The sequence below is a fragment of the Pseudonaja textilis genome, chromosome 8, assembly GCF_049901715.1.
Source record: "Pseudonaja textilis isolate UNSWEBS1 chromosome 8, rPseTex1.2, whole genome shotgun sequence".
Lineage (NCBI taxonomy): Eukaryota > Metazoa > Chordata > Lepidosauria > Squamata > Elapidae > Pseudonaja > Pseudonaja textilis.
Genome location: NC_141997.1, coordinates 50821766 through 50845401, shown reverse-complemented (window position 1 = coordinate 50845401; position 23636 = coordinate 50821766). Strand labels below are relative to the sequence as shown.

Below are 23636 nucleotides of genomic sequence, written 5' to 3'. Positions count from 1 at the left end.
GTCAACGACTACTTCAGCTTCAACTACAACAATACAAGAGCATACAACAGATGTAAACTCAATGTAAACCGCTTCAAACTCAATTGCAGAAAGTACAATTTCAGCAACAGAGTGGTCAATGCCTGGAATGCACTACCTGACTCTGTTGTTACATCCTCTAACCCCCTCACTCCTTTAACCTCAAACTATCCACTATTGACCTCACCCCGTTTCTAAGAGGTCTGTAAGGGACGTGCATAAGTGCACCATTGTGCCTACCAACCCTGTCCTATTGTCCCCATTTATTCGTATCTATTTCCTGTATTCTTACTCTTGTTTATACTTATTATCTTGTGAGCAATTGACAAATCAAATAAATAAATAAATAAATTGGTTTTCTCAGAATAAGCATAAACTGCCTGTTACTCTAGCTATCCAAAGATAACTTTGCAGGAGCAAACCGTATCTTGGCAACATCCTTTTGAGTTATTCTGATGTTCATAGCTTGAGATGTCTATGGAGATCCTCAACTATCCATGGATAGGTATAGTCTCCTGCTTAAGCAGGGGGTTAGGCTAGAAGACCTCCAAGGTCCCAGTTCTAGTCTAATCCCATCTGAAGGAGGCATCTGGCATTTCTTCAAAAAACAGCTCCTCTGAATCTTACAGAAGAGCTGAATTGTCTTGGACCAGAGGAGAAATGGCTGACAACAGCACAAATATAATTAAAATGAAGAGGTACAGCTCAGAGCTAAGCATTCTTGATATTTATGTGATGCATAATCCACCCAGGACATAAAGCTTTTTCATTGTCTCGTCCTATCAAAGGCCAAAATCCGTGCCATTTATCACAGCGCGGAAAGTTTTGTTAACATTACTTCTGGGTTCTTGGATCTCTTTAAAAAGAAATGAAAGAAAGAAGCGGAATTTTCGAGAGGACATATTTAATGAAGTATTTTTGCACAAATATCTGGCTAAGCTACAAACTGTTTGCAATGCCTGTGGTGCCACGATGACTTTGAACTGCCAGAAATGCTATTATCTAGATTATGGTTTATTATGTTTTCTGGTTTTTCATCTTGATAAGTTTTAATGCAGGATCATTACATATGAGAATAGATTTAATCCTGTTCTTAGCAGGCTTTAAGGACACCAAAGGGATTATTTATATAATAAGATGCAAGGTTGCTATGGAAAACTCTATAGCAACCCTAGCATCTTCAGAAAAGCAAGCAGCCACTTGTGACAGCAATCTAAATTTACATTTATTTTAGTGTCATTTTTATCGACACTCTTAGTCTCTCATTTTGACAAGATGCTGAAATATGTATTTTTGTGGGGGCGGGTCAGGCTTGAGCAAAATTTATAGTCAAGCCCCAGAATTAAAACAGTTCCTTAAAAAATATTGAAAAACAACGGTAGGGTGGTTTTGCCATTAAAGAATAGCACTTCAGAAAGAAGATATGTTTGCCTTCCTTTATGATAATAATGTTTTTTTATTATTATTTTCTTGGAGAATGGAGAGAGTAACGTTAATTTATCTTACCTGCCAGCGGTCTTGAAATGAAATCATGTATTTCGGAGAACTAGCAGTGAGGATGCCACAATGTCTGAATACTTTATCAATAAAGTCAGAAGGCTGTAGAATCAGAATATAAGACAAGACACATTCCGAAAGATACAATCCGTTAATCTGGATATATTTTAAAACTTGCTGGATACCTGTCCTTCACTACGAAGCTATGTGGTCAGGCTTAGTTTTGGGGGAAGAAAATAAAGGGGAAAATGTGCCTCGACCTACCAGCATCCATTGGTATTCATCTGGCTAGCATCCTGTCAGTGTGTGAGAGAGTTGAGGGCTGTTTGGAAACAGAAACAGTATTTGCTATGTGAGCAAGGAGGAGACAGCAAGGAGCCTGGCCGTGGCTTAGCTCAACTGTTCTGTACTAAAGCTGCTTGGTGCTCTGAAACTGAAACTCCTCTCTTCTGCTTGTGTTTTGCCTTTGGAAGAGATTTCTTCTTTTCAGGTGGGGAGGGGGAGTAGGACTCCTTAGCATCAGAGCGTGTTAATAATAATATAATACAAAATACTAATGCTCTGATGGTCATTTCGCAAAATCCTTTCTTACTGAGCCCCTAGGACCTAAGAGGAACATAGGTGCCAAATTTCAAATTTGTAGGCTTTACAGTTCTGGAGTTTTTGTGGGAGCGGTATTCGCTTTTATATATATAGATATCTGATCTTTTTTTTTTAATATAATGGTGAGCTCTCAAGCAACATTTTCCTTATTGTTGTAGAACTGCAGAAATGTCTCCAGAGTAAACAGTCCAAAACCTCCAATTTCCAATTAAAATTCCTTCCTTGTTTGGCCTGAGAATGTATTGAAAATAACATTTACTTGTCGTTGGCATGTTTACCCTCAAGGAGAGAGGGTGTTTGTAGGAGTGTGTGATATTTCCCACGTGGTATTTGAAAACTCGAGAGCCACGCTGAATTTCAAAAGCCTGGTTCTGAAACAAGTGTTATGCTTTTAATGCGGTTTTCTCCCTGTTTCGTGGCAAAAGAGACGTTGTTATTTTCCAATATTTGAAATCAAAGCTTAAGAAAGACTTCGTATGTTTTCAGAGGTCCAGTTGAATCCTATGAGTGTTAATTGCTGGTGGAGAGGTCACATAGCATAGCATAAGGAATAGAATAAGGAATGGAATGGAGTGGAGTGGAGTGGAATGGAAGGGAATAACAGTGAATGGTGTGTAGTTGCTGTTTTCCTCTATGTGCCTGTTGATGACCAATTTGTCTTTCTGTCGTCCCATCAAGCATCCTTTTTCATTCCTCCTATTAGCATAACCCCATATTCTTCTGTCTCACTCGGTTCTAAGCGGTTTCCACATCATCATTCCTTACATCTATTTTACGATTTTTTTTTAGGCGATTGATCTTGTAATGCTTTTTTCCATGCACAATTCCTACTGACTCTTTATATAATGACCCTACCGTCGTTCGTTCGTTCGTTCTTTCACTCCTTTCCTTTTCTTTCAGTTTTTTTTTTCTATGACTCACTCATGACATAATAATAATTTAAAAATGTTATTCGGGATTATTTTAGCATCTCACACCCTTCATTTATGTTCCCAGCCCTTTAACACCCCTCCAAAACAAATCAATCACGCTTCTAGATGCCTATTTATTTATGGATCCCAAACTGACTTTGCTGCCATCAGGGAATGTGGCGTAAACACATTTAACATTAGCAACATAAACCACAATAATAAAGATGTCATACCCTTGTTGTGTGTGATTCTGAGGGGGAGATTGAGCAGCTGACAGGGAGTGGGAGTGCGGCTCTGGTGGCTATGGAGGAAACTGGGGAAAGGCACAGTCTGGCTGGGCATTCAGAGGAAGACCCAGGCCCACCCCCTCTTCATCCTAGGGCATGTGCAGGGAGGAACAGAGAAGGGAGCAACATGGCTTATGGAGAGAAAAAGGCCCTGATCCCTTTCATCAGTTGTAGCTGGGAGAACAGGATATAAGAAAGGCATTTGCACACAGCTCCTTGCTGGAAGCAAAGCGTGCATTATCTTTGTTGTGGCTTATCTGGGTTTTGGCATCCTCCCAACTGTGTGTGCTGTGTTATCTTTTGGAATTCCGCAATTTATTATCCTGGCCTGTCGTGTGAATTACTTCAGCGTTGTTTGTGTTGGTTTTTTTTATTTCTAATTTAACTTTACTTTGGGTTTGGACTGCATTTCTTCCCTCTGTAGACTGTTTTTGGAAGAGTTTGATCTCCAGCCAAGGATAACTGGACATTGGGGGGCCAAGTTGGAGGTATTAAAGGGAATTTATCTATTTTTGTGACTTGGTTATTTTTGTGGCACACCCCTTTGGGTCATCACAAAAGATGAATCTATGTGTCCAAGGATAACATCACAAGATCCAATATCAGCAGGTCACCAAGAGCAGAAGTTTTGTCTTCCAAGCTTTGGGACTCGTGGGACCCCATCCACAGGGGACTTCTCGCTAGCGGAGTCTGTGCTCTTCTCTGTGTGGTATTTATATGGTGCCTGTTGTCTGTGGCTTTTTAGATGTTGATTGGGGTCTTGATGGCTAACGATTAAGTTGTTGGCTGTTGTTTCCTTGTGTTGCCAAGCCCTCAGTTCCGAAATACCTGATAACCTGGTGGTAAGTCAGCACTCCTATTGACTGACCAGTGGCCCATTTCCCAGACTTCAATCACTTCCCTGGCTGTTTTTGTACCTGCTCATCCGACAATCTTAGTAGCTGCAACATGGCCGCGAGCACGAGCCCGAAAGCTCAGAAGACAAAACTTCTGGAGACAGACCCAGATTGGATCCGGGGCACCTCCAGAATAAGAGGTTACTGTCAACTCATAAAACATTTCTATGCCTGTTTTAGAGTTTCCATGAATGGTGGGGTGGGGGGAAGGGGGGAGAAATTCGAAGGAGCAGTGCAGCGGTTTAAAACCAAAAGTGCATTCCATTCTTATATCTTGCAAAGATTGCAACTAAGCGACCAGAATTTCTGCCATGAAAATCCCTAATTGGAAAACGTGATTGATGACTCTCAGCTATGAATATGTTTTGTTGGAGAATATGAATTATAATACACCCAGAGGGGTGCGGGGGAGGAGAAACAGGGTCAGGGGTGATAGTGAATGACGTGTCTCAGAATCGGCTTCATACAGGTCATGCTGACATGTTCGCTCCTAATAAATTCTTGGAAGCTTTTTGAAGTTTGGCTCCAGGCTCATGATTTCATTAGGGCAACTGCCGGAATCCTGACAGCAAGCTAATTCTGAGGCACCTCATTCACGATTCAACTGAAGGGCCATGAATGAAGAATTGGGTGGCACAGCTAATTATGGTATGTTAAGGTTAAAGTAAATGTTGATTTCAACCAACTGCTTTGTTAAGAAGTGCTATCCTGGGAATTTGGAATAAATATAAAGTAAGGTTCTCTGCAAAGAGGCTTTTTTGCATGTCACCCCAGGAAGAGGAGCAGTCAGACTGGTGGATTTTGGTGGTGCCCCAGGATAATGTTGAAGGATCCAATCTGGGTAGGGCAGTGGGACCAGTGGTTTCGTCTTCCAAGCTTTTAGACTCATGCTTCCAGCCGTCTTGTAGCTACTAAGATTGTTGGATGAGCAGGGACAAAAAGAGCCAGTGAAGTGTTTGAAGTCTGGGAAATGGCTCCCTCATCAGTCCACAGGGGTGTTGATTTACACCAGCTTATCAAGTACTTAGGATGCAAGCGTTTGGCAGCACAAGGAAACAATAGCCAATGACTTAATAGCCAGCCATCAACACAACCCAATCAACATCTGAAAACCACACACAACAGGCACCATATAAATATAACACAGAGAACAGTGTACATTCTGCTAGAGAGACGTGATAACCCAAAGGGGCATAGGCACAAAAGCAACAAAGTCACAAAAGTAAGTAAAGTCCCTTTCATTTCTTCAACTTGGCCTCCAATGTCCAGTTATCATCGGCTGGAGAAAAAACTCTCCCAAGAACAGTTTTTAAAGGGAAGAAATTCTGTCCAAACCAAAAGAATACATAAATTATAAATTAAAAACCAACACAAACCACGCTGCAGCCATTAACGAGACAGAGCAAGATAAGGAATTGCAGAACTCAAAAGATAACAAAACACACACAGTTGGGAGGAGGCCAGAACCCAGATAGAACTTGACAAACAAAGAAAATGCATGCTTTGCTTCCAGCAAAGTGCTGTGCGCAAACACTCTCTTTATCCTGTTTCCCCAACTGCTCCCTTGTAACCCACATTACTCCCTTCTCCGTTTCTCCCTGCATGCCCTAGGATGCAGAGGAGATGGGCCTGGATCTTCCTCTGAATGCCCAGACAGACTCTGCCCTTCCCCAGTTTCCTCCACAGCCAACGGAGCCGCACTCCAACTCCGTATCAGCTCTTCCACCTCCCCCTCAGAATCAGATTCCAACAAGGGCATGACAGATGTTCTGTGAAGATGGGATCCAGCACGCATCCAAAAGCTCAGACGACAAAGCCTCTGGTTCCGATGACTGACCCAGATTGGAGCAATCTGCAGGTAGTCCTCAACTTGCCACAGTTCATTTAGTGACCGTTCAATGTTGTGGCTCCGAGTCCTGAGTCTGCATTCTTAGAGGAAGAGGATTCGGAAGATGAGGAGGAGGTGGAATTGGGAATGCCTTCCTCCCCAGGACCTTCCTCTCCGGCGATGCCTTCCTCCCTGATGATGCCTCAGGTTTCGGCAGATAACCGAGAGGGACAGCCTGAGGCTAATCAGGAGGAGGAGGAGGAGGGCATATCGGAGCAGCCTTTGACAGAGAATCAAGCAGACGAATTCTGGCTTGATGCTAGGCAGCATCAAGAGGAAAAAGTGTGAACTGCAACGCAGGAGGCGTGGACGAATCAAAGACTGAGCTGAGTTAGTGACGCACCCCACAGGGAATAAAAGTGGGTGTGTTTGCTCTGGGAACTCCGTACGGGACAGAGTGTGAATTTTTCTGTGGAGCTTCGGTGTATCCTGTTTCTTGAAAGCTTTCGTGATTAACATTTCTGTTATCTTGTCCGACTCGGCAGGCAGCATGTGTGATACTGCCAAGAACCTAGCCAGCTCAAAGGAATTAACTCTGTAAATACTGAATCTTCTTGCCTGCTTGTATTTGGTCGGAGTTTGGACTTCTTATCTACCTTGTGAAGGTGAGACATAACAATTCAAAGTTACAATATTGAAAAAGAGTGACTTAGGACCGTTTTTCACACTTATAACCATTGTAGCATTCCCACGGCCATGTGATCAAAATTCAGATGCTTGGGCAACTGTTGTGGTTTGCCGGAACCAGGTGTGGACGGCTGAGTTCTCAGAGAGTGAGGACTCAGATGAGGGGCCTGCATGTGATGAAAGGATGGGGGGGCCAGGACCATCAGGGAGTGGAACGCTGCCTTCGGAGATACTTGAGGCTGGCAGCAGAGATGAGAAGGTCCCCGAGGAGCCTGTGCCCAAGGTGCGTGCGCGCAGGGCTGCTCGAAGGAAAGAGCAGCTGCAGCAGCACGGGCAACTCAGGAGTAAGGCTGCAAGGTAATGGCCCCTCCCTTAAGAGATAAAAGCCAGCTGAGAATCTGGAGTTCTTTGCAGGAAGCGAATAAGTTTTTGCACTCAAGCCTTGTGGACGTTCGGAATATCTTGGTTGGTGTTTGGAGACTCTTTGTGTTTGAAATATTTCTTCGTAACTTTATCTAGTGTTCTTGGCAGCCTTGCACCACCTTGGCAAGGCTCGTTCTTATCAGAGACAATTAGTTTGAAACAGCCTTCTAACCGTGAAGGAATGGAATTCGCAAAGAATCATTAAAAGGTTTTGCTGTTACGTCCTTTTTGTGTTTGTTTCCTTGGAACAAGGTTTGGCTCATAACAACAACGGACTTGTATTTATGACCATTGCTGTGTCCCAAGGTCATGTGATCCCCTCTTTGCAACCTCTTGACCAAGCAAAGTCAAAGGGGAATCCAGATTCACTTAACAACCAGGTTATTCACTTAACAAATGCAACAATTTGTTTAACAACCATCCCCCCCCCCAAAAAAAAGATCATAAAACGGGACAAACTCATTTAACACACATTTCACTTAGCAGCATAAATTTTGGGCTTCGTTGTGGTCGTAACTCCAGGATTACCTGTCCACGCTTTCTCTATGCTCTTGTGGGACCTCACAAAAGTGGTCCCAGAACAAATTGTTAGAAAAATAAAATAAAACACTCTACTGTATCCAGAAGAAAACATGAATAAAATATTAAGGCCGAAAACCAAAGACATAACTTTGGTTGCCCAAGGATCATTTACGAAAGAGTTAACATCTCCAATTCCCAATTTCATAAAGGGAATTGTTTTCTGGAACCTGAGGTGTGTTTCTTAAAAGCGGTTGAGGTTTATAACTGGAGGAAATGCCAGTCTAAAAGAGAGGGGGAAAAAAATTAAATTCTCTCTTTCTCTCTAAGGCAAAGTTTCTCAAAACTTGGCATCTTTAAATGAGTGGACTTCAACCCATAAAGTTGCCTGGGGAATTCTGAGAGTTGAAGTCCACCCATCTTAAAAATGTCAAGGTTTGAGAAAGGTAAGGTACATCCTAGCCTGGAGGAAACCGGTTGTAATTTCTCAGTCCCATTCTGATGGGGGAGAGAGATTTTATTTTATATTATTTTCAAACCCAAGCTCTTCCCCTCATCGTGGCTGATTTATGGGTCAAAGACAACAGAAACATCATAATTTAAACAAAATACACCGTAGGCCTTTTTCCCCCTCACTTCCTTCATTATTAATCACCTCATGAAGATCGCCCCAAACAGCTCCTTTTTTTCCACAGAAGAATAGAAAGGCACTTTACATTTGATTAATGGCACTTGAGGAGTTGAAGAAAATTTTTGTGCAATTTCTGGATGAGAATAAAACATCGCCCACTGATGAATTAACCTTTTAAAGGAAAATGTGCGTGTGTGTTTTGTTTTTTTTAAAAAAAATCACACTTGAAGTGTGAGAAATTCTGGACTCTCTTCGCTTCTCTCCCCCTTTATCTTCCCTCCGTCATTTAGCACATCGCTGAAGATGATATTAATTAGGGTGACTGTTTCCACACTTTGCAAAATATCTCGTTGAGCAGTTTTTATCTCGCCAGAACGTCTAGGGCTCTCTAAGTATAACTCCAAGAAAGCAGTCAAACCGTTGGAGAAGAAGGGAGTTGTTGTATTTTAGGGAAAACGGAATTAAGACTTTTTTTAAAAAAATTATATCCTGTAACATCTGCGCCGCCGGTGGAATTTTAAGCTGAAGGCGTTGCGGAAAAATGCAACGAAGAAAATATAGGATCTTGTCCCCTTTTTCCGTGAGGGCAGGACACAACTATTAGAGTTATTTTTTCTTAGAAACAAGGATCGCGAGGAGATGCAATTCACGTTTATGGTCAGTAAAAGAGGAAAAGGGTGAGGTTTTTCTCCATCTGCCGGACTACGAGCCTCTCAGCAAAACCTAGCTAAAGGTAGTCCTCGACTTCCGACCACAGTTGAGCCCAAAATTTCTGTTGCTAGCTGAGGTGTTTTATAGTGTGGTGACCAAAACTGGATGCAGTATTCTAGGGTGGTTTTACCAGGGGTGGGCTGCTGGGAGCTCAGGACAGCCCCTAGCTAAGACTCTGCGGGGCTCGGAGAGCCCCCCCAATAACCTCAGAAAGACAAGCAGCAAGAGAAAGCTCTTCATAGGCTTCATTGAACTTCTGGGCCTTCAGCCAAGAGCATTTCACACCTCCTAACAGCGTGGCAAGCTAGATAAGCAATCCACTCAGCGCTTCCGAGAGAGAGAAACTCCACTAAACTCCAAAATCCCTCTCACAGTCACTGCTATTAAGCCTGGTTTCACCCAGTCTTTTATTTAAATATTAAATGCACAAATAATAAACAACTTTTTGGAATATATATATATATATATATATATATATATATATATTAGGCAATTAGGGCAAAGAAGCAACATTGTGTTGGCCACACCCACCCAGCCAGTCATTAGAGCAGAGAGCCCCTCGCTAAAAAATTTGAAGCTCATCCTCTGAGTCTTACTAAGGCTTTATAAAGCCTGGTATTAGTGAGTGGTATTAGTACCCTCAGGTGAACTTGACTGTAACATAATCATATATATATAATGGCTACTAAATTGAAGGATGGGTAGTGCTTCCAGAATGGGGCAGACCACATCTACCTAGGAACAGCAATGAGAGAGAAGGCTGGTCTTGATCTTTCAAAGTGCACTTTCTAGATGCGTTTTGAGGACCACGGTCATGCCCCTGTTGGAATCTGATTCCAAGGGGGAGGTCGAACAGCTGACAGGGAGTGGGAGTGTGGCTCCAGAGGGAACTGGGGAAGGGCACAGTCCGGCTGGGCATTCAGAGGAAGATCCAGGCTCACTCCCTCTGCATCCTAGGGCACGCAGGGGGGAATGGATAAGGGAGTAACATGGGTTACGGGGGAGAAAAAGGCCCTGATTCCCTTCATTAGCTGCAGCTGGGAAAACAGGATAAAAAGGGTGCTTGCACACAGCTCCTTGCTGGAAGCAAAGTGTGCATTATCTTGATTTGACAAGTCTTATCTGGGTTCTGGCATCCTCCCAACTGTCTGTTTTGTAAACTTTTGAAGTCTGCAATTCCTTATCCTGCCCTGTCTCATTAATTGCCACAGCCTGGTTTGTGTTGGTTTTTATTTATTGTTTAGATGTACTTTGGGTTCAGACTGAATTTCTTCCCTTCAAAAACTGTTCTTGGGAGAGTTTTTTCTCCAGCCGATGATAACTGGACATTGGAGGCCAAGTTGGAGGAATTAAAGGGACTTTACTTACGTTTGTGACTTCGTTGTTTTTGTGCCAGGCCCCTTTGGGTCATCACAACCATGATGTAAAAGAGCTGCATGGTGAGAGGGGTTAGGCCTAATCCAGTAAGGTCCTTCCCACCTTCTGGTCATCTGTGAATGTGGCTCAGTGGAAAAGCACTTGAGATTGTGGCGTGTGAACATAAAAATTCTATGAATAACCTCAGGCATCCCTACCTAAGATAAAAAAAAAAAAGACCAGGTATCCCTGGATGGAAAAGACATCCTTATAAAAACGTATAGATTTCTCTAATCATATATGAGATGGTTTTAGATGTTTGGATGGATAACCACAGTTATTGTCCGCCTTGCAAAGAGGTCTAGACAAGAACTCCCCCAGGGGTCGGTCTTTATTGTAAGGCAGCATTAGCTGAATTTTGCACAGCTGGAACTACATCTCTTCCTCTTCAACTTTATCATCTAAGAAGAGAGAGATCTTGAGATGCTTTCCACACCGCCATTTAATGGTGAGGACTCAGCTGCCTCTTATCTGATCATTGGCTAGTCTGCGGCTTTTCCCCCTTGCTTTCTGAAGTTCTGTCAAGTGCAGGAAAATCAGGAAGCTTAGAATGGATGTAAAGGTTTATTGCGGGCTCATGCTCTGTAAAAGAATCCGAACTACTAACGGTCAAAGCAAAATGGCAGTAGATAATTCAAGGTGGGCTGGCCTTAGGTTTTTCATAGGCACGAAGGAACTCAAGACTGATGACATGTTTTTGTCCCCCTCCCTCGGGGCTCGGCCTGGTCATCTCACTCAAGATCCTCCCACATATTATTACTATTATCATGGAAACCTAGGAGATCAGAAAGTGATGGATTTCATAGGCGATGGATTTGGCCTCCAAGCTGTGTATGACAATAGAATTAGCCATTCAGGAAAAAATAGATCTGACGTAATGGGATTTACAATTTGTCCAGACACTTCAGAATGCATTAATGAATTTTTTAAAGGCTTTTTCTTCGCATTACAATACTTCCACATAATGTTTCTATCTGAATCGGATGTTCCTTCTCCATTGTTGGACATTATATAGGACTGTACTTATCTTTGAGCGGTGGACTAATTGCTTCATGTGACACCATGTTGCCTGAAATTATGATGAAGTGCCCTTTGTTGAGTTGCAATTTATGGCATCTCTGTAGTCACTTCAAATATTTATCGATTTTGGATTCTGACTGTTTCTTTTATTTTTCACCGACTGTGTCCTGATAGCCCTTCTTTTAGCTAAGTCTTAATCTTTAGCCCAATTCAAACTTGACAATTGCAAATATTGGTTTGCTATTGTTCAAGGTAATCATTGAATCAGTTCTTGGATGGGTGAATGAATAGATGGAAATCATGAATTAAAGATTAATCCGGATAATCTTTTTGTCACGAGTATTTCAGAGACACAGGCAGGGGCTGCTGGCCGAAGCAAAGTGTCCAGGGATTTCGAGTGTAGATGTGTTTATTTATTTAGCTAGAATGCATCCACAGAGATTATGCAGTCACAGATATACAAATCTAGTTCTAACAAATGATAGATAGATGATAGATGATAGATAGATAGATGGGTAGAGAGATAGATAGATGATGGATGGATAGATGGGTAAAGAGATGGGTAGATAGATAGATGATGGATGGATAGATGGGTAGAGAGATGGATAGATAGATAGATAGATAGATAGAGGATGGATAGATGTGTAGAGAGATGGATGGATGGATAGATAGATAGATAGATAGATAGATAGATAGATAGATAGAGAGATGGATAGATAGATAGATGATGGGTAGATGGGTAGAGAGGATGGATGGATAGATAGATAGATAGATAGATAGATAGATAGATAGATAGATAATAGGTAAGTGGGTAGATAGGTAGGTAGGCAGATGATAGATAGATAGATAGATAGATAGATAGATAGATAGATAGATAGATAGATGAATGAATAGATAGATGGGTAGAGAGAGATGGGTAAATGGGTGGATAGGGTTAGGGATAGATGGATGGATGGATGGATGGATGGATGGATGGATGGATGGATGGATGGAGAGATGGATGAATGGATGTGTAGATGTGTAGATAGGTAGAGAAATGGGTAAATGGGTGGATAGGATAGGGTTAGGGATAGATGGTAGATTAGATAGATTAGATAGATTAGATAGATTAGATAGATAGATAGATAGATAGGACATGTAGACAATACACACAGGAGACAATATATTAAAACAAGATAAAACCACAATAAAATAACCACAACTTTAGAATTGCAATTTGATATCTAAGGAAGCTCTAATCACCTAACGTCCTCTGATATCATCTCACTGCAGGCTCTCGGCCATTCTCCATTGAAAGAACTTGGCCTTACTTCTGACATGTCCTGTCCTGATTCTACTGATATGTCTCCATATTTATAGATGTGTGAAAAAATCAACATAGCTATACAATGTATGGCATCTTGGAGTTCCAGAGTTTACATCGACCTGTTTCGGTTTTCAAGGTGGAAAATCCCGCATCGGTCTCCATCAACCAAATTCACATTATCCTTCCATTTGCTGTGGAGAAACCGCTAGCAAAGTCCCCACAATTCCATTCAAATCCACCACCACCACCCCCAAAAAAAAAACAAGCAAGGGAGAAGAACTATTTTAAAAATAATTTGAATATCTGCATAATTAATATCTGCATAATTAACAGCATCATCTTATTAATAACCGCTTTCCAAAATTGTTGGGCTGTTTTTTTTATACCGTCATCCGTCAGCTTCTCATTAAAATGACCTTCAAGGCATCTGAATTTATTGTCTGGCCTCTTTGATTAGGGGAAAGTGAGTGACACCTGCCACTTAAAAGAGGCCTCCTTAGTGTGAGATAATTTACATTGCATATTCTTTCAGGCAAAAGAATCTTTGCGGCTTGTTAGAGATGAAGATCACGGTGTGAATTTAGAACAGCTTAATTCTCGGCTCTTCGATCCGCCTCAATTCTCCCAGGACAATGTTCCACTTTCCAAATTCACATCTCAGTGGAGTGGTAAATTCTTGTCACTCTCACCTACTCTCTGGCAAGTATAACTGATATTTAGAGACAGAAAGGTAGCCTGCCTTCCATCATTTAGGGTTTTATCCGCCCCTCCTTAAAGTCGAGATCCATTCAGTAGCGAAACCAATGCTAGATCATTTATTATGAAGGCAGAAGTCCGGGATATTTCACAAAGCAATTTATTCAAGAGGCGAGTGGGAAATTGTACAAATCAAACATAAGAAACAAAAGGATTTTTTTTAAAAAAGAACATCTAATGTTCTGCCTAGCTACTGCTCCTATTCAGATACTGACTTTCATAAAAAATAAAAAATAAGAACAGGGTACCTGCTTTCTTGTGGTTAGAATAATGGATTTCTAAAATGTTTTATGTTGAGGAGAGGAGAGGAGGGGAAAGGAAAGGAAAGGAAAGGAAGAGGGAAAGGAAAGAAAGAGAGAAAGGAAAGGAAAGGAAGAGAGAAAGGAAAGGAAAGGAAGAGCGAAGGGAAAGGAAAAGAAGAGAGAAAGGAAAGGAAAGGATGAGAGAAAGGAAAGGAAGAGAGAAGGGAAAGGAAAGGATGAGAGAAAGGAAAGGAAGAGGGAAAGGAAGAGCAAAGGGAAAGGAAAAGAGGAGAGAAAGGAAAGGAAAAGAGAAGGGAAAGGAAAGGAAGAAAGAAAAGAAAGGAAGAGAGAAAGGAAAGGAAGAGAAAGGAGAAGAGAAAAGAGAGAAAGGAAAGGAAGAGAGAAGGGAAAGGAAGAGAAAGGAGAAGAGAAAAGAGAGAAAGGAAACGAAGAGAGAAGGGAAAGGAAAGGAAGAGGGAAAGAAAAGGAAGAGAAAGGAGAAGAGAAAAGAAAAAAAGAAACATTCTCCTTGTTCCACTGATCAAAATCTCTTGATATATTGTTGAAGACGAGGTCAGTTTTTTTGGAAGTGGTGATATTGAAATAAGAATTGGATGTGCTAACGAATAAAACATATTCTCCTTGAACAAACTGAAGGAATTCTCAGCAGGGAAATTCCAGTAGGAGAAGAACTGGCTCAGGGGAGGAGTGAAAAGAGGGATCAGCCCTAGAATCTCTGCGTAGCCACAAACAAACTAAGTCCAACTTCCCTTCCTGCAAATAGACTTTTAGCAACAAATCAGCTTAACCGATTCAACCTTCACATGCGGACCTTGGTCTTTCGTGCCTGACAATTCTACAGGTCAAGGGGGGGGGGGAGAATAGAGGTAGTCCTCAACTTACAACAGTTCATTTAGTGACTGTTCAAAGTTACAACCGTCCTGAAGAAAACCATGACTTATGACAATTAACCAGCAGAAGAGCTGGCCACCAGAAGTTGTGGCTGCTTCATTACTGGAGGCTTTTAAGAAGAGACTGGACAGTCACTTGTCTGAAATGATATAAGGTCTCCTGCTTGAGGAAGAGGTTGGACTAGAAGACCTCCGAGGTCCCTTCCACTTCTGTTCTGATTCTTTCAGTTTTTCACACTTAGGACGGTTTTGCAGCATCCCCGTGGTCACTGACTCATATTTATGACGGTTACAGTACCTTAGGGTCGTGTGATCCCCTTTTGCAACCTTCTGATGAGCTAAGTTCAATGGGGAGGCCAGATTCACTGAATGACTGTGTTTCCGACTTAGCCACTGCAGCGATCCACTTAACAACGGTGCCAAGAGAAGCCATAAAACCGGGCAAAGTTTGCTTAACCAATGTTTCACTCGGTAACAGAAATGTTTAGCTCAATCGTGGTCGCATGTTGAGGACCGCCTGTATCCTCTCGCTTGTATATTAGATTAGATTAACAGAGTTGGAAGGGATCTTGTTAGGTCATCTAGTCCAACCTGCCACCCAAGCAGGAAACCGTACACCATTGCTGACAGATGGCAGTCCAGTCTCTTCTTGAAAGCCTCCAGTGATGAAGCTCCCACCACTTCTGAAGGCAACTCCTGTTCCATCGGTTGATTGTTCCACTGTCAGGAAATTCCTCCCTATTTCCAGGTTGAACCTCACTCCTTGATCAGTTTCCATCCATTATTCCTTGTCTGGCCTTTGGGTGCCTTGGAGAATAGCTTGACCCCCTTCCTCCTCCCTGTGGCAGCCCCTCAAACACTGGAAGACTGCTATCCTGTCTCCTCTGATCCTTCTCTTCTCTAGACTAGCCAGGCCCACTTCCTGCAACCATTCTTCATATGTTTTTATCTCCAGTCCCCTCATCATCCTGGTTGCTCTTCTCTGCACTTTTTCTAGAGTCTCAACGTCTTTTTGATAGTGTGGTGACCAAAACTGGATGCAGGACTCTAGGTGTGGTCTTACTAAGGCTTTATAAAATGGTATTGGTACTTCCCTTGATCTTGATTGTATCCCTCTGTTAATGCAATTTAGGATTGCATTAGCATTTTTGGCTGCTGCTGCACAACATTGGCTCCTATTTAGCTGGTTGTCCACTAAGACTCCAAGATCCCTCTCCCAGTTCCTGCTATTGAGCCTGGTTTCACCAATATGGATATCGGGAAGAGCTTATTACTCTCTACTAAAGATTTCTCTGACCCCGATTAAATTGCTTCTTGATGGAGGTTGCAGCCCTCTCAGAAACAGAACGTACCAGATGGAGGAAGACCAGTCTAAAGCAAATATTCTAACATTCTACCTCTGGATTCTAAAGGGAAAATGGACTCTTATAAAAGTCAGATTTTTTAAAAAAACAAAAACAAAAACAGTTCCTGCTGTTTGAAATCAGATCATTTAGATTCCTTCCGACGGGCCTTTAAATATTCCGTAGTATTCCATATGACAATTATATCACGAGTAGTGGACTAAATAATGTGCCTTTGATTACAAATGCTCAAAGGATGGGTTGAGATTATGCATTCAATTATGGCTCCATGGCAGAGAATGGGATTTTATTACGGTCCTAAACTTTGCAAAATATTTTCTAAGCTAAAAACCGTCCTTGTGGTAGCCAGATCAAGGAAGCAAATGGAAAGTTTGTCTGTAAGTTATAGCCATGTTTCTACCATGCTGGAAGATAGCACATTTTTCATCCCTATCTATATTTATGTCGAAATAATTTATTTAAATAGTGCTGTTTTATAGTCTCCTGCCTTTTGCTAACACAAACTTCAGCCTACATGGCAGAGGGTGCAATTCATTTCCACAATGTAATTTTCATCTCTGCATACTAATCGATTTCCCCGCAAACATCTGCTATCAGTCACGATAATAAAACTGCCATTTTAAATTGAAAAGGAGTCGAACGCAGGTTCCTTAGGAAATGACTTAAGTGTCTTTCAGTGCTGCTTAATGTGGTAATGCTTCTGTGGTGCCAACATGTTTCCAGCCCTTTGCATTTTATACGTTTTTATTCTGTTCCACCGTTTTCAATTGCCAGGGAACTCAAAAACAGAGACTAACATTCATTGGCGGATTTTTTTTCATAGCTCAGCTTGGGGTGTCGGTCTTAGGCCCAGATGGGCAATGCTTGTTGTGAGCCAGCAGTGGCCAGCAAAGCTGGCAGCAGATTTGGACAGTGAAAAGGTTGGGTAGGAACATGGGCCAGTCCTGGAGTCTGGGGGAGGCTCTGTGTCGGTGGCAGAAATGCGGCCAGGGCTGTCTGACAGTTATCAGCTGCCTTCGGAGTTGGACATCAGTGGGCAGAAGAACAGCTGGAGCCTGTTCCGGTGTGCGCATGCACAGAGCTGCCAGAAGAAGGGAACAGTTAAGGAACAAGGTTGACTCAGGAGTAAAAGCTCAGGTAGATGGTGAATGGCCCCTCACATAGGGAATAAAGAGGAGTGAAAGGGGAGTGGTGTTTGCAGGAGACAATTAGTTCAATTCATTAGGGGGAAGATCTGTTCCTGACTTCTTGCCAAGTAATTGCTGCTACAGCATGGCGTTTGGAAGATATCGGCCTGGCAATGATAAAAGTCTGTAGTTGTGAAATCTCTTGAAAGACTGTTGTCCAGGACTTTCCTGGGGAGGAATTCCCTTTAACCTAAATAAAAGGGGTGTGTGTGGCTTCTTCTTTTGTTTAACTCACACTCCGTTTTGGGGCCTTCTGGGTCTCACAGAAGCCTCCTGGAGTTTTGCTCCCAGGATGCTTCCCTGGGGCCCAGGAAGGCAAAAAATGGAATGTGGGGGCGTAGCTCCCCCCTTCCCCCCACCCTTTTTTGCCTCCTGGGCCTCAAGGAAGCCTCCTAGGCGAAGGAGTAAGACAGCGAGGGCGATCCTGGCACAGCTGATCATCGGAACAGCTGATCGTTGGGAGAGAGGGGAAATAAATATCTTAAGGAGATATGGGGGAGAATGTAGTCAGCAATGTCGGACATGCGTGCAATGTCGCGCATGGGTGATAAGGACTGACTGGGGGGGTAAGAAGGAGGGGCCAGCCAGAGGCATGATTTGCCGTTTCTCTGAACTGCACAGAATAATAACAACCGGTTCTATAGAACCAGTCCAAACCAGGAGAATCTCACCCCTGGTTTGCTGTTGTTGTTTTTTTTTAAAGAAAGAAACACGGTAAGCTGCTTGAATAATCTTTGTGGCTCATTGTGCAGGCCGAGCCTTCAGTAATTGGTCACAGCAAGTGATCAATATTCATCGCTGAAATTTTAAAAATTAAATCAGGTTTAATGTTTGGATGAAAAAAAACATCCCCAGGGAAAGCCACCGCTATCGGCAGCTGCTCTAAGTTGAATTCCCACACCCCCCAAAAAAGCAAAGTCCTTTAGTGTTTAGTTGCTAAGAAGACAAGATGGCTGAAGTTTCCCTCAGCCTCGAGGGACTCAATCTCTTATCACCCCTTTCACTTCAGAAATAAGATAAATGCTTTCGAATAAACATTTGCGATAAAACGTTCGGTTCCCGCAGCCGAATCCAAAGAACAAAAAGGAAAAATTAGCTGGTGACTCAGAAACATTTCTGCCAGGGAGATTCCATTCTTCAGACTTTAAAAACTGATAAAACGAGCCATCTCTTTGAAGATGGGTCAGAATAAGATGCTTTTAAGAAAAAAAAATGGACTTTCATTTATGGCATAAAAGAACAGAGTCTGTGATCTGAAATATTTAGTGGGTTTTTTTTTTTTTTACTCATGCAAAGTTTTTGCTGCAAGGTCATGCATGCTTTTCAAGGGGAATATTGAGCCAACTTAAGGCTGGGGAGGCAGATTGAAAACCAAAATTTGGTATGGCCCCATGGACCAAAATGGTTGGATAAATGAGACCAGAGGCAGAAAAAGGATACTAAATATTTTTAAATTAATTCACTACAGGGGGAGGGTTGAGGAGCAGAGGGGGAGGAGGAGGAGGAGCAGAGGAGGAGGAGGAGAAGGAAGAGAAAGTGGAGGAAGAGGAGGAGAAGAACTGTGGCGTATTGGGTGTTCTCTGATCTTGGTTGTTTTCTTGCAGACATTTCACGACCGAACTAAGTAACATCATCAGTGCTACCTAGCTACTCTTTATTAGCACTGATGATGAGATTCAGTTTGCGTAATGAAATGTCTACAGGAAAACAACCAAGCTCAGAGAGCACCAAAGACAGAGAAGTTTCTATCAAATGGTTGGTCGGTCTCTTGGACATTCCCTGGTTAACTCATAGCCAGCTATAATCCTGCAGAAGAAGACAGAATCAACAAGCCAACTCAAGACAACGTCGATTTCATTTCTTTGACAGGAGTAGCTGCAACTTCCCGTCCCTTTACTTTTCCCCGGCACGACATCTGTCGAATCTTGTTCTTCTATCTTAACTACCGAGTCTGTTCCTTTCCTCAGCCTTAGCCGCTCAAGCTTACGCCTTGAAGGAAGAGAACGACAGCCTCCGATGGCAACTCGATGCCTACCGGAACGAGGTGGAGCTCCTCAAGCAAGAGAAAGGCCAGCTGTTTCGCACCGAAGAGAGCTTGACAAAAGACCAGCAACTACAGTTTTTGCAGCAAACAGTCCAAGGCATGCAACAGGTACATCCGCCTAAAATATATGAACCTGGTTCCGATCTTGTCCCGTGGGAAGTTAAGTTGCTAGTGTTCTTGGGAATGGGGAAACATCTCCAAGTTGGGTGCAATCCAAGGGCGAGGGGTTCTACCGGTTTGGACAGGTTTGGGTGAAAACCGGATGTTAAATTTACACCTGGTTCACCAAACTGGTAGTTGAAACCACCAGCTGGCCCCACCCATCCTGCCCCTCCCCTCCCAGGGTCTGCGCGTAGAGTCTGGGAGGGCGGAAAATGGGCTGAACCGGAAGTTCTGGACGTCTGGAAACGGGCCTGTTTGGGGCTTCTGGAGGCCCTCCAGTGCCCGAGGGAGACCATTTTCACCATTCCAGAGGACCAAGGGAAGCCTCCGGACTCCGGGGAAGACAAAAAACGGCCAAACCAGAAATTCTGGAATATTAGATTTACAAAGAAAGCCATTAAAACGCAAATATTGCAAGTGGTAAGAGAGAAAACGTTGAAATACAAGGACGATCAATCTTAAATGACTTGCACGAGCAGCTGCTTATTATTTGGAAGATTGATTTATTTATATCCTGCCTCGCTTATTTTTTTAATTTATTTTTATTTTATAAATTCAAGATGATGAACATACTTCGTGTTCATTCCTCTTCCTCCCCCCCTCTCCCCAACCCTGTTGAGAGGTTGACTGGCCTAGCCACCCAACACTTTGTGGGATATTGTAATGAAAATGAGGCAGAACCAGTCCGAACTAGGAAAACTCATTATTTCTTCGGCATCAATCTTGCTCTTTGCAAAATCCGAGGCCATATTTTCTTTTGCAAATAGTAACAAAACCAACCTGCATTGCAGACGCGGGAATTTGTCTTTGTTGCTGAAGGAAATGGCGTTTGCACAGAGAATAGGACATTTTCATTTTGGTTCTCTCCCCTACTCCCACAAAAAAAAAGCAGGATAAACAGTTATTCTGGACAGAGAACGGTGATCGCAAGCTAAATTTAAAAGGCCTCCCGAAACAAAACACTCCTTCGAAGCGAGGAGTTACTTTCTGTGCATTGTGTTATCTGTCTGTTTTTAAAAGCCGGGGGAATATAAGTGACGAAGGCTTCCTTCAGTACTAAAATGTCATAGTTTTAGAATTCAATTCCATCCTAAGATCAGGTAAAGAAAATCTCATTTGTTACCATGGATACGAGACATTATTTCCATTTGTTCGTTAGAGGCTTCGTACTGGGTATGAAATTAAACTGTAACAGAGTTTTATGAGGAAAATTATCTCAGAAATGGGTAAGTATAATGACAAAATTGCCATTAAGTTCCATCTTTCTTACATGTGAATCAGAACTAAGCTAGCCTCAACTCATCTTTATATATATAAAGACACCTAAGGCAAACTTAAAAAAAGTAAAGAATAAAACAAAAGTGTGGAAAAGAAAATAATAGAAATAAAAATAGAAAATATAGAAATATAGTAAAAAGAAGAATTATATAAAGGAATGACTTTCTTTCCTCAGAAGGGTAACGAATTTTAGTCATTTATCATCTACCCTTAAAATGCAACAAATGGATTCTTTTCCCCAAATCTCATCTCTTATCTATAAGCAAATCCTTAAAGTCCCATCATTTCAATCCTGATCAAAAGTTCATTAAGAGATCCCAGAGATAATGTATCCATATTAATCTTTTAACAAATAAATTAACATTATCTTCCTTCCTTTTAAAAAACTTTTAACAATCTTGATCTTTAATCCTTTCAAATAATGTCCTAATATTTAACTTCATTTTTTTTTCTTTGTCCCTTCTCACAAAATTCTTCAAAATGTTAACTTTGGACCCTTGGCCTTTTTGTAAGTTTCCAAAATTAACACTTTATTCTCCCTTTTGCTATTTATTACACACACACACACACACACACACACACACACACAACCACAGACAAAAACCCTGTATTTAAAATATTGTTCCTTCAATCTCACTAAAGATTGAAGGAAAGCCACTTTGGTGCTGTGAAATCTGTCGATTCAAAGATTCCTTAGAGTTAAAAAGCAATTAGGAAGCAATTCCTGGAAGCGATTAGAAAAGGAAACTTATTTAATTCTCAGAGCTCTAAACCTTTTGGAAATGGCTGCCTTGCAGTCTCCTTGTGAGGAGCAAGCATCCAGAGCCCTTGTGGGCGATCTCAGGCCTTCTCCTTGTCTGGAGAGGAACAAGCTCTACTCGCTGGATCTTCATTCGGCCACTGTTGTTCAGTTCATCATTTCTTCCCAGGAAGTCCCAGTCTCAACTAAATCTGATATATCATTGCCTTAGTAGGATACCCAACTACTCAGTAGTTGGATTCAACCGGTGTAATAACCAGTTTGGTGAGCACGTGGGGCACTTGACAATCACCCGTTTTCAGCTACAAAATTTACCTTCTGTTGCAGCCCGGCGAGTAAAATAGCTCAGGTGTAGGAATCCACTGTGCCATGTGAATCAAATGGGTTGCAAACCACAGAAATATAAGACAGACTAGGGCAGGGGCAGGTGTGTGGAGCCAACTAATGGCCGGAATTAGTAGCTCACCCGAACTGGTCCAAACTGGCTGAATCTGGTCCAAACACACCTGTATCTACTAAACATCTGTGATGACCCAGGGCATGGCACAAAGGCAACACAGTGAGATAAGCAGTAAGAGTCCATTTATTATCTTCAACTTTTCCCCCCAATATCCAGGTTATCTGCAGCTGGAGAAGCCTTTAACTACAGAAAATTCAGTCCAAAACAAGGAACACACAAACCGTAACTTAAAATCCAAACAAACCAAAATGAAGTAATTAGTTTGGCAGGAGCAGGAATTTCAGACTTGAAAGCACTGCAAAACTCACACAGTTGGGAAGATGCCAGGAACAGAGATAAGCCATGACGATGCAAGTTAAATTCACCTTTGCTCCCAACAGCTTGTTGCATGAAGCTTGCCTTTTTTATGCACTGTCTTCCCGGCTGCAGCTAATGAAGGGAATCAGGGCCCTTTCCTCCCCCGTAAGCCATGCAACCCACATTGCTCCCTTCTCCATTCCTTCCTGAGTGCCCTAGGATGAAGAGGAGGTGGGCCTGGTTTTCATCTGAATTCCCTCTCCCTTGTTCTACCTCTCCCTTGCTCTGCCTAGCCAGACTTTGCCCTTCCCCGGTTTCTTCCACAGCCAATGGAGCCACACTCCTCCGAGTCAGATTCTGACAGGGGCATGGCAAAATCTTGGAACAGATACACACACACGTCTGCCCAAAAATGGAAGAGAATTTCTGCTCCTGGTCATCCCAAAAGTGCTTTTTCAAGAGACAACTGGACTTTCTGGTATTCCTTTCCAAGAAATCCAAGAAAGTCCAGTTGCCCCATGGAAAATAAAAACCATCTTTGGGACAACCATGTCCTATATGACAGAATCTCCCTAGACATTCTGCTCCTAATGAACCAGTCTTGTAAACAAGTTTCTCACTGCCAGGGAGATGACCCTATTGACGTATTTATTGGATCACTCTTCACAAACATACACAAGAAGCCAAGTTCTCGATGTAAACAGTTGAAAGTATTTGACTGCATGTTTGGAAGGCTTCAGCTTGCCATATTCTTACCCAACAGGGTTGTTGATGGAATCAAAAGGTTAAGTCGGACTCCTTCTTTTGAGTCACATTTTTCAATCTTCACCTGCACCAGAATACATCTGATCTCGGAAAGACTATCTTTCAAATTCAGGCTGACCCTTGGCTCAAAGCTCCCTGAATTTCTTGGATTTGTACATGGAAACTTCCTTCTGCTGTTATAATAGTAATAGCAAGTAGACATATGCCATTTCATAGTGCTTTTACAGCCCTCTCTAAGCAGTTTACAGAGTCGGCATGTTGCCCCCCAAACAATTTGGGTCCTTGTTTTACCCACCTCGGAAGGACAGAAGACTGAATCAACCTTGTGCAGGTTAGGATCGAACTGCTGACAGTGGGCAGAGTCTGAGGAAGGAAGGAAGGAAGGAAGGAAGGAAGGAAGGAAGGAAGGAAGGAAGGAAGGAAGGAAGGAAGGAAGGAAGGAAGGAAGGAAGGAAGGAAAACAGCACAACAGTTAGATTTATATACCGCTTCACAAAGCTGTACAACCCTCTCTGAGAGGTTTACAAAGTCAACCTCTTGCCCCCAGCAACCTGGATACTCATTTTACCCACCTCAGAAGGATGGAAGGCTGAGTCAACCTTGAGCCAGTCAGGATCAAACTCCTGGAAGTAGGCAGAATTAGCCTGCAATCCTGCA

The 23636-nt window shown here is 42.4% G+C and overlaps 2 protein-coding genes across 2 annotated transcripts in view; one reads left to right on the top strand and one right to left on the bottom strand.

Moving 5' to 3' along the window:
- TNFSF11 (TNF superfamily member 11) overlaps positions 1–23636 on the bottom strand; it is a 258185-nt gene that overhangs the window by 12977 nt on the left and 221572 nt on the right. The window lies entirely within an intron of this gene.
- The window catches only part of ENOX1 (ecto-NOX disulfide-thiol exchanger 1), a 449429-nt gene that overhangs the window by 381784 nt on the left and 44009 nt on the right, over positions 1–23636 (top strand). Inside the window, exon 12 of the mRNA XM_087938075.1 lies at positions 19181–19365. Coding sequence (XP_087794201.1) covers positions 19181–19365 — 185 coding nt within the window. The remainder of the gene's footprint in view (positions 1–19180; positions 19366–23636) is intronic.